Below are 14926 nucleotides of genomic sequence, written 5' to 3'. Positions count from 1 at the left end.
TCGGTAATTACTCAAAATAATTATTAGCATTAAACATTACTTGGTAACGAGTAATGGGGAGAGGCTGATAGTATAAGACATTGTGAGAAACGGCTCCCTCTGAAGTATAAGGCTAATGTAGTTTTCGAGAAAGATGTAATTTTCCACGAATTTGATTTCGAGACCTAAGATTTAGAATTTGAGGTCTCGAAATCAACCATCTGAAAGCACACAACTTCGTGAGACACGGGTGTTTTTTCCTTTCATTATTATCTCGCAACTTCGACGACCGATTGAGCTAAAATTTTCACAGGTTTGTTATTTTATGCATATGTTGAGATACATCAACTGTAAAGGCTAGTCTTTGACAATTACCAATAGTGTTGAAGATTGTTTTCTTCTGAAGAGCACAGAACAACACAACACATACTCTGGATATGCTTTCATTATTTTACATTATTTTACGTAAACAAGTTCCGTATAGTCAGAAGTTATGTTTTGTGTTTATGAAGAAATAGGGAAGCTGAAGTTACATTATGCAAACGAAGACATAACATAGAACCTCACTTCAGGAATTCTGACAGCTAACTGTTTTGTTTACTGCGGTCAAATTCTTTCTTATTGTTTCCACAGACAAAGCTGTAAGTCAACGTAACTGAAGCCCATTGTGGTTTACAACAAAAAACAAACTGTCACGTGTTTTGTTTAAACATGCGGGTCTATTTTACATGCTCATGCACGCCGCTATTGTACAACTGAGCTTGTTTTAATGCCTCTCGGTAAACCGTTATAAAACAGAACTCCATATAACGGACGATGATGGGAGAGCCTGCGATGTTTTATCAGATATGCCAGAGGGTGGGTAACTTTGGTCTTTGCTGTTAGCCTACTTCCTTGTCATCAATTTAGCGTAATATCATTTGGTAAGGACTCCCACAAAGAGTTTAGGCCTCAGACTATTATAGTCTTATCTCCAGAGTTAAGGCGAGTTACTTAGAACCCTAATTGTTCCTCCATGCTTGGGACTAGCCTGTTATTTTTAATATCTCATATTGGACTAGTCCTATATTAGGAACAGTCCTATAACTCTTTGCGATCGACCCCCTGCAACCATAACTGTAATTGTGTTCAACGTTCTCACACTCCCCTACAATTCAAATTCTGAAAGCGTTGGGTTTCCAGACTGTCAACTCATTGGGGTCAGAGTTCTGCCTCCATTCATCCTTTGTTATGGAGATGTTCTCCAAACAGACGCATTCAAACCAACACGAATGGATGACTGCACTACACACTGCGCTCGTTTGTGAATCATCAATGAGTTGTTATAAAAAAAAAATGCATAATACATGTACATGTCACCACGTAATAGTGCGTTCTCAGAGATCCATGTAATTGTTTCGCGTTGAAATGGACTTTGCCCATCGTCTGGTGTGATAGCATTTACCCCGGTGTGGCGTCGCTATTGGACCCATGGAGTCGGTATGATTTGATTGAACCCAAGCCGTACACGCCGCGTCACCACTTCAATTTCATTTTGATGATTTGGATTAAATTTACCCTCACGGCGAGGGCCCCCGATACAAAGTACTCCATCTGTACATGCTGTGGAACTGAAACGAATGGATTATGATAATGGACTGGTTGACTGCATCTAAGGATTGAACCGTTTTTTTTTATATCGCTGCTCATTTCCTCAAATGACGACATTTTTCCTTACGATGTTTCGTTGACACACCCCATTTTTGGATGGTGAGTATTTAACCAGATATAATTTCTGTACACTGTGATAAATAGTTGAATACCGTGGAATGGTATTTTGGTCGTTGTTGTTTATTGTTTGTGAACCAACATGGCGTACGTATGTGTATACACTTTGTATACGACCCGGCTTCCATGTTGATTTCTTTTTATGTAGATACACATAAAATCGACGGGGGATTGTAAATGACTGGCGCACCTGTCAATGTTAATTTTCACATCGTAAATTAAGCACAGTCGTGGCACGTGGCTGAATATAATTCAGTTGTGACATGACAAGAGTCACCTCATCAAAACGACGTGGGATAGTTTGAAAATGCGAAACCTTCTCTCATGTCAACACGGGTAATGATGGAGATGGCTGTTGATGTACATATGTACATGGAAGTTCGAACCATCGTGTATAAAATAATGAGTCGTTGTACACAAATGTATAGGCTTTGAGGCATTGCATGGTGAGGTATCAATAATATTATTTTATTTGCTGTATTTGTGTGTATTTACTTGCCAGGAAAATTTATTCTTTTGAGAACTTGTCTTGATTTATATTCCACTATTGAATTCCGAAAATCTACTCTGCGGCATATCAGTAGAAAATAAACCAAAACAAATCCTCAAAAGAACAAATCTACTTGGCAAGTATACCACAAACCAAATATAAACCGAACCTTCCAGAGTGAGTAATGCAGGAGACGTCCCGTGGCAATAACTCATTTTTTTTCACTTTCCATTTCAAGGTCAACCAGGAACAAGCCACGGACCAACGCAGAAGCTCAAGCCGAGTATAGCAACAGCAAGATGTGATTGTTCAAAAAGTTCAACTCGGGACATGTGTATGTTACAGAAACGTGTAATTTTGTGAAGAAAGAACATGAACTTGGCTCCCAAGATGAGCAATTCCTTGAACCTCACCCGAGCCCTGGCTCTGAATGATGCCGGTGGCACACAGTTGTTTACCTTTCTTCTCTCTATGAATGACTTGGAGGCGTTCTTTGAACGGCCTACTAGATCATCTCCAATCTACTATGAAGGACATGAGTGGTATCTGACCTGTGGGGGATACCAGTCGAAAGACTCTGATGACATCTTTCTTGGGATGTACCTGTACTGGGATAATAAGGCAGCCGGGGAGGGGGTAAGTTGCCGAGCTGACTACCGCCTGATTGTCAGGAACGTCGTGGATGCTTCGGAGAGTGTGGTATCCGAAGGCTCACAGGTTGAATTCAGTGCACCAGATACTTTGGGATGGGGGAAACGAGAGCTTGCACCTCTCCATGAAATCCTTGCCCCTGGAAATGGCTTCCTGGTGGACCCAGGACGGACGGTCATTGTTGAGCTTGCTGTCAGATACTGCCGGACTATCTACCAACAGATGGTGGACTTCTCACAGCTCCCCGATCACATGAATCAACCATTCTCTTCTTATTTCACACCGAATTTCTCCATCTGTGGATTTGATTTCTACATGTCGTTCTATCCGCTCGGTGATCGCGAAGAAGCAGACAAGCATGTCTCGATGTATCTGCACCGTCTGAACAACCCACAGGTCCCGGAGTGCTTGTGCTGCCGAATCAGGTACCGCTTCTTCCTCGGTGATCGCGTCTCCCCAGACGGTGACTCGAAATCGTTTGAATTCTCCTTCAAGACGGATCGCGGCTACGGGAGATTCAAAGCCTTCGATCCCCTCTCGACCTCGGACATGTTCAGCAAAGGTCCCGTGCCGATCGGCGTGGAGATCCTCTCCATAACCCCGTTCGCCTTCGTGGAAGTGGGCCTGACCACCCGAGGTTACTACCACACGGATAACTTTGTCTTCGATGACGCCATCTTCCCCGATCATCGTATGAATGTGTGGAAACTCTCGGCCAATAACTCATCCCAATACCTGTCACTTCGGCTTGATGTGGAGGACAGGAGCCAAATTTACCCGGTGAGTCGACAGGGGCAGACCCGGGACACTCTCTGCACTAAGTACTTGCAGTGGAAAGCATACCTTCTTTCTCGTACGGACCGTAGTCACAATGTATTCATCACGGAGTCTCCCATGTCTGCATATTTCTCACCAGCATTCCCGGAGAAGTTGTTCACTATGGCGACTGACATCCCAATACATCGGGTAAGTCAAATATATTAGAATAAGAATATTTTATTGTCCGCATTATAAGTATATGACATTTTAAAAGATACCAAAAGTTTAAACATGTTCTTAATTTGTTCACCAATATCCTGGCATGACATCAAATACTGTTGGTTTTTAAACAATCTCTACCCCTCGATTTGAAATTTCACGCATTAGTTTAGTCTATGACCAAAAACAAAAATAATCACGCATCATCGCACAGTTATTCGGCATGCATGAACAATAGACCATGTCAGACAGGCCACAGGGATTTCCCCTCATGTGGCAGGGAAACTTTAATACAGTTAGAACGGTCTGGACTTCAATTACATGTTGTTGTTATTAGGTCAATATTATTTCTGCAATATTGCTATATCAACATCTTGTTATATCAACATAAATTAACAGTAGCGTCTATTTTGTTTTAGATAATAGTGTAAGATTAAGACAGTCGGATACGTTTTGGGTATAAAGGGTTATGCGTTATTATTTTCCCTTCATCTGGCCAATCCTTTGAGATTTGCTCATAAAATGTATAAACATAAACCCTTATAGTTGTATGGTAAAGAGCACTGGGGAGCTGTTTAGTGTAAAACATTGTCTGAAACAATCATTAATGTAATTTTAGAGAAAGAGGTAATTTTTCACCCCATAATTTTAATCTGAGAAAGGCTTTTCTCATGCGTCTGAATGCACCCAATTCTATGCAACAAGGGTGTTCTTGTTTCGGTCACTTTTTTTCTTTGAACCTCGATGACCTATTGAGCCTAAATTTTCACAGGATTGCTATTCTATGCATGTTTTGTGATACACCAAGTGAGGACAGGCCTCCTTGACAATGACCAAAAGTATGAAATTATAGAAGCCATTGTTTACAAACATTGAAGTAACCGTTTTGTAGGTCACCCTACTCGAGGTTATCATGCTGCGTTCTCACCAGTAAGGACCCGGACGTCAAATTACTGGTCCAAGTTACTTCAACCTGAAGACAACGATCTTCCAATCTTGAATCAAATCCCAGCAGGATATAGCAAAAACCACAAACAATGGGGAGTAGGCTTTTCCCATTTATGATTTCCTTAAAGGCAGTGGACACTATTGGTAATTACTCAAAATAATTATTAGCATAAAACCGTTTTGGTGACGAGTAATGGGGAGAGGTTGATGGTATAAAACATTGTGAGAAACGGCTCCCTCTGAAGTGCCATAGTTTTCGAGAAAGAAGTTATTTTCAATGAATTTGTTTTCGAGACCTCAGATTTAGAACTTGAGGTCTCGAAATCAACCATCTAAACGCACACAACTTTGTGTGACAAGGGTGTGTTTTTTTCTTTCATTATTATCTCGCAAGTTCGATTACCAATTGAGCTCAAATTTTCACAGGTTTGTTATAATATGCATATGTTGAGATACAGTAACTGTGAAGGCTAGTCTTTGATAATTACCAATAGTGTCCACTGCCTTTAAAGGCAAATCATTTGGAGTTTTGGAACGGTTCCAATTAATCCCACATGTAGCCCTACATTATAAGAGCAATACAACAAAACCTTTTCCCTCCATGATAAAACAAACCTGTACAAATTTCAGTTCAAAAGGCTGTGGCGTGTTTGAGATATTGTCGAAAATCTCCAGCGTTTATGTCCCCACATAAAACATAATCCGTAATTTGCATACGTTTTTTGTTTTGAGGGAATAGTGAAATCAAATACAATGCGTAGCCGTGTGCAAACGTATTATGAAATGGGACCAAGTGTGACAACAACAAACATCCTGATAGTACTCGATGTAACAATCATAAATTGAGAGTTTTTGTCAAGACGTGCACAGAAAAACTAGGACTGGAACGCAATTAAAATGCTCAAAAAGCTGAGCATCCTCCCCGTGTTGAGTGAGAATCATGTAAACGAGAATTATGATTGAAAAGTTTCATGCAAAAACTTTTCTCCGATTGAAATGTGTTTGAATTCCTCTCCCTTTAAAACCACATTTCTTTGAAGAGTATCATACATTGTCAACATGCTTCTAAATAACTGGTCGTTTTTATGGTCGTTAATGTTTGGAGTGATTAACAAAACGTTAACCCTCCCTTTAAGATGGTTGATACTTTACTTTCTTTGATCGTCACAACTCAAGACCTTGATCATGAAACTCCTTGAATACAATGTCAATGCCCTGCGGAGTCGGGTACACGACCGACCCTTATCAACCCCGCCTTCCCATGTTGGAGTCCCGAGGGCAGGTGCCCAAACAACAAAAAACAAATCAATTCTCCACTTGTATTGGTCGTAAAAATATTTTTGTTTCATCACTCGGTTGCAAAATGCCACCTTTGACTGTATGATCGTTGCCAAAAGATGAGTTTGTTTTGTTGTTTCGTTCGATAGATGACGTCACCGTTATTGTCGGACACTATATGGTTACCTTGGTAAAAATAAATCCGTTGAAAGATAAATATTAGTTTGTTTGGTTGTTTTGGGCCGATTGGAGGCTTTTTCATGGCTAGTTCCCTTCGAAGAACAAAAATAAGTGGTTTGTTGTTTTGAACCGATTAGAAATTGGGTAATAATGTTACAGTGCTTCAGCAAGTAGTTATGCATGTTTCCCTGCCAACAATAACGCATTGATCTGAAAATAACACATACGTTGGTTTTGCTTTGGACAATGACGTCATGCTTATTTTGTTGTATATTTGCCCCATATGGCAGTAGGCCTACATAAAGGAAGGCACCGTCTGTTGACATGGCTGTAAGTAATTTCATATAGGCCGCTAGGCAACTGGCGTTTCCTGAATTCCTCCAGTAGCCTACATCACGTCAGTTCTTTTGAGAATGGCGATCACCTTTTCTTTTTTATTTAGAGGAGCAAAAAACTGTTTTAGCCAAAAGGAACACGTTGCCTTGGATCGGACGAGTTGGTCTTTAAAAGCGTTTGTTATAAAATGCATATGGATAGAAAGATGTTATACATTCCCAAGTGGAATACAACGATCCACACGAATTTGCCTCGAAATTGCGTGGTTTTTCTTTTACTCTGTGCGAACTAACACGGTCGGCCATTTAAGGGACTCAAATATTTTGACTCCCATAAATGGCCGACCGTGTTAGTCGACTGCAATTTGTCCCAAACTTGTTAAGCCTGATTTTTCGAAAGCTTCCGAGTACATGTAGCTGTTAGCCCACCTCCCAATCCAAACAAATCAGTTATGTTAGGGGGAATACCCTCCATGAGCTGCCCCAAATTAGCCTTCACTGGCACCCACCGTTCTGTCTCAGCGGTTGACAATCCGTATAGAGTCTCGGACCAAAGATGACTGGGTTGTGGTGAAATCAAATATCTTAGAAGACTGATGGATTGTTGGTTTTCTAGAAAGACGGATATAAAGTCCCTGACCTCCCGATGAGCACACATTAAATGAAACAGCTGTTGTCCTGACGGTTTAAAAAACTTACACCAACAATTCAAAAGAGTTATTTGAGACAAAGTTCCCGCCAAGTTTCGGGTTGTCTGCATCATTTTTTTTTTTACGGTGCAGTTGTTTTCTTTCCGTGCTTGGCAGGTTCACAGCATGGCACAATGTCGATGGAGAGGCTTATATAAGCACATCGAAATAGTTGATTACTAGAGTAAACATCCATCTATACCATCCGCCCGTGTAATAGTTTAAAAAATCCAGAACTGTCCCTGAGAAATCTACTCCGCAGTAGTAGAATTAAGCAAAACAGTTCTCTAAGAACAAACTAAACCAGTAGATACACACATGATTTTATATAGAATAAGGTTACCAGCTAAAATACCATAGTTTTGATGTAGGCCTACTATCTGTGTCTGGTGTCCCTGTTAATTATGAAATAAGTAATTATGCTTTAATTAATTAGTTATGCTTTATATCAGAAAACCGTTGAGCATATTTGCTGCTTTGTAAGTAGCTCTATGAAATTTTACAAGAGTTTATTGTAAACACACAAGTTTTCAGTGGGTGGGACAAACTTAATCAACTCTATTGGACCTATGTGCTACATGTAATGGTTTATTCAGTGAATAGAAAATATGCCTATTTTGAAGTTAGTCGAAACTCGAAAGTTTTTCAAAGGATTTTAATGACACAATCGAAGCAATAAGTTACCAGACTCTTAACCCTAAATTTTAAAACGCCAAAAGTAAATGAAAATAAAATATACAGTATTTTTTAAGTCTTTTTTATTTTCATTGACTTTTAGCGTTTTAAAATTTCATAATACATACTTGGATGGGTTATCATACAAATGTTTGCCCACTGCAACGCACAGACCTAATCGAATTAAACCAACCTCAACTGGGAGGCCTACTGCCTGCTGTCCCTACCCACCCACACCCCACCCACCCAAACCCGCCCCCATCCTAACCCATGGACCACCTGTGCATCCTCGTGACTAAGCTATAATTATGATTTATTTAAAGAGCTTTAAAGTAGACCTCTGGTGCATACCAAGGAGTACTCAACGCCAATAAATCAAACCACGCTATTTGTCGTTCAAGGAGAGCTATCATAATTCCTCTATCAAAAACTGTATCCTTCATCAAAAATCGCAAGTCATGCAGTTTATTTTCGCTTTCGTTTTCGTTTCGAAAGGTTACTTTAGGATGACAGGTTTCAATTTCAAAACTTTCCTTTTAAGTTTTTAAGACTGTATGGAATAATTTTTTATTTTTCGAGGCAGGTTGGCGGACCAGATTTTTCAAATTTTTGGTATGTTTCATAATGATTTTCATTACAACTTTAAAGTTATTTTGGAATGTTGAAAATGATCGATCTGTGAAGTTTAAAGGAACGTTACAGTCAGAATTGGTAAGAAAACAAAATCGTGAAGATCACAGATTTACATCAAACTTACACGGTCTAATGATGGTGATAGTAGAAAGCATCCCTTGAAGAATTTCTGTTTGAAACGTCAGATTTGATGAGAAATAAATAGTCTAATTTCGCGGTTGGAGTTAATCGCTCAGTGAGCGATGTCATGCAAAATTTGTAATCGGTTTTTCACTATTTTCTCGTGGCGCGGATGGCCAATCGATCCCAACCTTTTACATGTTTGTCAGTTTATGTATATGGTGGATTACATAAATTTTTACACTGCCAGCAACTGTTTTGTTAGCAAAACCAATTATGTAATGTTCCTTTAAACTTGAGAGTCTGTGATGCTAGTTTTCACATGGTTAATATTAGTTTTTAAATAATAATAATTATATTGACGTCTTCTAACGCGCTGGTATCTATGAATAGTGCTCATGGCGCTTGCTTCAATAAAAAAGGTTCCCCTTGGTTGTCCTCTAGCGGTGCAAAGATCAAGAAAAACTAAAACTTAAAAAAACACAATGTCTATAGAATGATACTAAAATGTTTTTGAAAACGATGAATATTTAAACTAAAGGTTTCATTCTCTTTAAAGCACACACAACAATGTCAAAGATCGATAACCAAACATTGAATGGTTTTGTAATGTTTTGTTTCTTGTTTATAGGCCAAGGCTTTGGATGGTGACTATTGCACAATGGACGAACCTTCTCTACTACTTCGGATTGAGTTCTTCAATGCACAGGACATTCCTGGCATTATGCAAGACTACCCCGTCCTGGAGTTCGAACGTTTTCGCCTCTATCAAACCAGGTACGGAAAAACCCCACCCGTGACCCCCCCCCCCACACCTACCCCCCCCCCCCAAAAAAAAGCAAGCACAAAAAACCCCCACACCAAACAACAGACACCCCAAAGACATCCAACAACCCAACACCCCACCTAACCAACAAACAACCCAACACCCCACCTAACCAACAAACAAGCAAACACCCAGCACCCTAATAAGTTAACCACACAACAAAATAAACAAACGCAGCTAAACAAAAACAAAACAGCAACAACAACAGTATTGTCTAAAACAATCCTTCAACGTATTCATTGGTAACTTTTGTATAAATATTGTAATTGCTTTATATTTTTGTAAAATGATGTATGGTTGATGTATGGTTCATGCATGATCTTTACCTAATAATTGTGCTGCGTGAATTTTGATTGTTTCCAAATTGCCAATTGAACTGTTGTTTTATTCACATGATCTGTATTTTTTTATATGCAGTTAACCTGTCTATTTGTGTTATCTATTGTATAATGCTTTGTCTGTTTTTGTATCCCCTAAACAGGTTTATAAAGTATAGGCCTATCATTAGTTGACGGTTTAAACGTCATAAAAAGCCAATAACAATTTGGCATTGTCATGGCCGAGCGGGTATATAAGAGCACCGGATTGTGGGTTCGGATCCCGGTCGTGACACTTGCTACATAAAATTTGGGAGGTCGTGCTTTCTGCTCTACTGGCTAGGCTTCGAATTGAAGATACCCAAGCCTACATCCATATGGACTGTAAAAGGGGGTAACCCTGTTTCAGCCCCAGGAGTAGGTGGCAACAGCCTCTGGAATAAAATAATTGTAGCCCACACCTTGAAGTGGCCTTCAGGCCTTGTGTGTCAGGCGACTTGCAGAAATAAAATTTTAAAAAATATTGGCAGATTGAAATGTTTTTGTAAGAGAAAATTGTAATTTTCCCCTCCTGAGTTTAGCCTTCTCCACATCTTTGTTGTAAATGTAACGTTGTGGCTGTTCCCACCTTCTTTTTCTTTCAGCGATTGTCTTCTACTTCATGTGCATAATTTAGTGTGTACTTTATTTGAATTTTGTCAAAGGAAATAAATTTACTCGTACTTGTTTTTACTGTTTCCCATTGACAATGGAATACTATTGGATATGTTAATTATAATAACCAATTTGGTTTTTGATTAAAAATGATACTAACTTCCAAAACGACATTTATTTACATCAACTTGTCCACAGCATTTTTTGCAATACGTTAAAATTAATTGGTCTTTAGTTTAAAATAAAAATCAGCTCTAATTTTTTCTGAGGGACGGGAACGTCTTTCGTTTGTTTTATTTTGTTAACTTCTGAATAACATGCGGATTAAATGTCCACAGCAGTAGGCCTATTGGTAATCTGTTTAAGTATGTTTAAGTTTGTTCTTTGGTAAAAGTTTTTAAAACTGGAAGCATGGGCAAGAGATTTATAACTACACAATCCATTGCTGCACCCTACAATGCTTGTTGTATAAAATCTCATGAATTCGATTTATATTTAAATTTACAGGGAAGGCTTAAGACGTTGCCTGGAGGTTAACACTACCCTGAAAGGTCAATTGAATGACCTTAGACGTAGACTGAACGAAGTCATGGCAATTGGAGACGGCAACATCGGTGGAAACAGCAAACAGCAGTTGATGCGTGAATTCCAAAGCCTTTTGCAGGTGAGAACGGTTTTTGTGTGTGACTGTTTCATGAGTCAAGTTTGTTGTTATTTGGTCGTAGAGATTCAGTGCATTATTTTGTGATTTACAGTGACGCTCAATATGGCTGAACTTTTTATTAACAAATGATACACATAAAGCTTTTTGTTGCAACGAAGATCAGGTAGCGACATTGAACTTCGATATTGATTAAAAAAAAATCAATAATAAATTGTCTTGTTTTTATTTTCAGGCAAGTGATGAAACAGACTCTGCCAGTCAAGCGGCTTTCAAATCCATGACTGCAACTCCTGGGTCCGACAACTTCGCAACCTCATTCTCATTTCCTGTGTCATCAGCTTTTGACGCACCCCCCATGGGCAAGATGTCGCAGTATTTGAGCTCTAGCGGCAACAGTATGAATAAGGAACCAGTAAATATGCCTACTAAAGAACCCAGTAACAGAATGTCCCAGTTATTTAGCTCCCGTTCTGGTACCACACTGCCTGATTTCAGGACTGCTCCTCCCTCAACATCAGCAGGAACTGCACCCGCAGCTTCCAAGGCGAAAGATAAAGAACCCAAGACGTTGGGTGCAATGGCTAGTATTGGTGCAGCCTTCAGAAACCCTGTTAAAGGATCTGGCTCTTCTGGTACAACCCATAATCCTTTCAACAGAGGAACTCATGCCAGGGCAAGTACTGCATCTTCAGTTAGGTTCGGATCTTCTTCAGCATCCTCCAAACCCTCTAACGGTTCATCGATACTTAAAGATGCACCGTCAAGGAGCGGTCTTCCTCCCGGCCAGAAATCCACATCCTCATTGAATCGGCAGATGGTGGGTTCTGGAAGACAGTCGAATATCTCAGGGGGAAACATCCCTGCCTCTCAGATGAAATCTAACGAAGGCATCAAGTTGACATCTGATCATACTGTGTATGCGGCCATCGCTGTACCACCTCCGTCAAATACATTACCCACAGTGAGTCGACCAGCATCAAACACATATGCTATTGTAGGTAAACCACCACACAACCCTGAACCTGTAAAAGAAGTTGAAGTCACACCCGAACCAACAAGAAAGTCTAAATTTAATCCCAACATCTTCAAGTCGGTCCTTCCTAAACGAAGTCATTCCAGTGCAAACGATCATCAAGACCACCATCATGACCACCATCAAGGCAAGTCAAGCACGCTTCCTAGAAGTTCACATTCCGCTGAGAGGAGCACGGACTTCTTCGGCAACAAGAGCTTACCAAGACCAACTCATGGTATCTTCAATCAGCCTTCATCGAGGAGCACCTCGACGCTCTCCGCTTCCTACAACAACCCAGCCCCTGCAGTCCAGAAGGTTGTCCCAACTCAGTCTCCAGGCTCAACAATGACCCGATCAGGTGGTGTTGCGAATCTTGGTAGCTCTTCATACTATCCCCCAGTAACTACAGCTATCGTGATGCCAGTGCGAGATGTCACCTACACAGAGTCAGAGAAGACCAGGATCCCTCCTGTACCAGCACCTCGACAGGGACTGACGAAGAAACCTCTTGACGAATACCAAACTGAAAAGCTGCAGTACTTCGATGAAAAACCATCCTTTGAACCAGAGACTAAAGAAACTTTCCAGTACTCAGAACTAACAAAACCACTACCCCAAGAACCAGAACCAGAACCAGATACACCCACCCCATCGGTTGAGAAGACACTGGAAGATAAAACAGCCTTCTCAAGAGCATCTATTGCATCAGTTGATGATCCCATGTTACAGAGTGAAGTGTATTCCATCTTTGCGACAGCTGCCAAGCAAGGAATCAAATTAGTAGAAGAAGCACCCGAGATGGATGAGCCAATTGTCATGGCCCCACCGCCAGACGCTGCTGCTCAACCTAAAGTTGAACCCAAGCCACAGCCACAAACCAAGCCACAGCCACTGCCTAAGCCTAAGCCTCGTAACAGAGTCACACCGGAGATCACTGTAACAGACAGCCAGGGGACCCAACAGAGCCAGCAGACTCATCAGAATCGGGATTATGGGCCTCAGCCACTGTCTCCATCCATTCTGAAGAAAGAAGCTAATATTAGTGAACCGGCAGCAAACGTGAAAAAATCGAGAAGCACCAACAATGTTCGGTTTAATGAAGACCCTGAGACACAGGGGCAAACACAACGAGTTGTGGGGACTTCCAGGGCAGAAGAATACAAACCATCTGGGTCTTATGATCAGCATGACGGTCGCTCTGTCAGCGTTGGGCAGCAGAAAGGGGGCCAGTTTCAACAACAACCAAATGCTCAATTGCAGAATCAACAGCAGCTTCGTTTTCAGCAGCAACAATTAGAACAACAAGAGTATAAGAAACAGTTGCAACAGCAGCAACAACTGATGCAGAAGAGGCAGCTGCAGCAGCAGGAATTACAACAGAAACAAAAAGTGCAACAGCAACAGCAACTGTTAGAGCAAGAGCAACTACAACGACAACGACAGCATATGCAGCAGTTTCAACAACAACACGAAGGAAAACAACATGAACAGCAACATCAAAATAATCAACAACACAATCAAAAACAATACAATCAGCACTTAGCACAAAACCAACAACAGCAGCAACAACGCAGACAGCTGCAGCAGCAGCAGCAACAACAACAACAACAACAACAACAACAACAACAACAACAACAACAACAACAACACCAACAACAACACCAACAACAACAGCACCACCAGCAACAACATAAACAACAACAGCTGCAGCAACAGCAACACATGCAGCAGCAGCAGCAGCAACAACAACAACAACACCAACAACAACAACAACAACAACAACAGCAACAATACCTGAAACAGAAACAGCAGCATCCAGAATCCAACAACCGTACCGAACAACAGCAACAGGAATATCAGCACTATCAACTATCAGAAGAACAAAAGCAGCAGTTTCGCCTGCAGCAGTTACGTCGTGAACATCAGGAGTACATCAAACAGCACGAGCAGCAGCAGGTACCAACTCAGCAGCAGCAGCAACTGCAGCAGAATCTGCAGCAGAATCGGAATCAGCCTCAATTGGCGCCAAAACCAGGAACCAGTCAAACTAACCTAACGAGGTCTAGCTCTGGTGTGGTACAAACTTCATTGTAACAAATGTATCACTTATGCCAACCACTTTGACGCTTTTTTGAGTCACTATTCAATAACAAATCATATTCTGGTTTCATGCAGTTTTTAAAGAAATATGCGGATATGGTTTTTTTTATTATGCTCAATTTTAAGTAAAGTGTAAGCCAACATCAACTTAGTGCCATTTGTAAATTTTAATCTTTTGGATTGCTGATCAAGTTTTCTTCGATTTGAATTTTAAAACGCATAGAAAAGAACAATTAAACACACAAACAAACAAGCAGAGTTGACATGCATGCCTTAAATTCACCTTTTATTAGAAAAACTGTTTAAGGTGTATGGATAACTTTTAAAGGGACACCATGGCCAAGTCCAAGGAAACCAATCTTGTTTCACTCAGGCCGTGACTTGTTTTTTGCTTTTTAACTTGAAGTTTTTACATGATATTTGTGATCGTCATTTGTGTGTTTTTATCGCTGTATATATTTGCACGATTTGTTTATTTCTGAACTGAATACTAAAACTAAATGTAAATATTTTTTTTTAAATCTAACCACATGTCGGCAGAATAACTATTGAGCCTATAAATTATTGATTATTTAAAAATCTGTACAGTAATAAATTTGCGTGGGTGACCGTAATTTTTTTAAAAAG

The 14926-nt window shown here is 40.3% G+C and overlaps 1 protein-coding gene across 1 annotated transcript; it reads left to right on the top strand.

Annotated features, from left to right (window-relative positions):
- The first annotated feature begins 1247 nt into the window (after nt 1-1247).
- Nucleotides 1248-14549, top strand: LOC117306571 (protein split ends-like). The gene is made up of 5 exons (XM_033791067.1): nt 1248-1728; nt 2475-3853; nt 9355-9500; nt 11028-11184; nt 11417-14549. The coding sequence occupies exons 2-5, from the start codon at nt 2609-2611 to the stop codon at nt 14291-14293; spliced, it is 4425 nt and encodes a 1474-aa protein (XP_033646958.1). The 5' UTR covers nt 1248-1728; nt 2475-2608; the 3' UTR covers nt 14294-14549.
- The last annotated feature ends 377 nt before the right edge of the window (nt 14550-14926 follow it).

Source organism: Asterias rubens, chromosome 2, assembly GCF_902459465.1.
Source record: "Asterias rubens chromosome 2, eAstRub1.3, whole genome shotgun sequence".
NCBI lineage: Eukaryota > Metazoa > Echinodermata > Asteroidea > Forcipulatida > Asteriidae > Asterias > Asterias rubens.
This window is presented reverse-complemented; position numbering and strand designations above follow the sequence as displayed.

Bases quoted from the DNA above. Each gene is read 5' to 3' on its own strand.
- LOC117306571 (XM_033791067.1), top strand. From the start codon at position 2,609: ATGAACTTGGCTCCCAAGATGAGCAATTCCTTGAACCTCACCCGAGCC. The intron at 9,501-11,027 runs GTACGGAAAAAC...TTAAATTTACAG, and splicing joins TTTCGCCTCTATCAAACCAG to GGAAGGCTTAAGACGTTGCC. The intron at 11,185-11,416 runs GTGAGAACGGTT...TTTTATTTTCAG, and splicing joins AATTCCAAAGCCTTTTGCAG to GCAAGTGATGAAACAGACTC.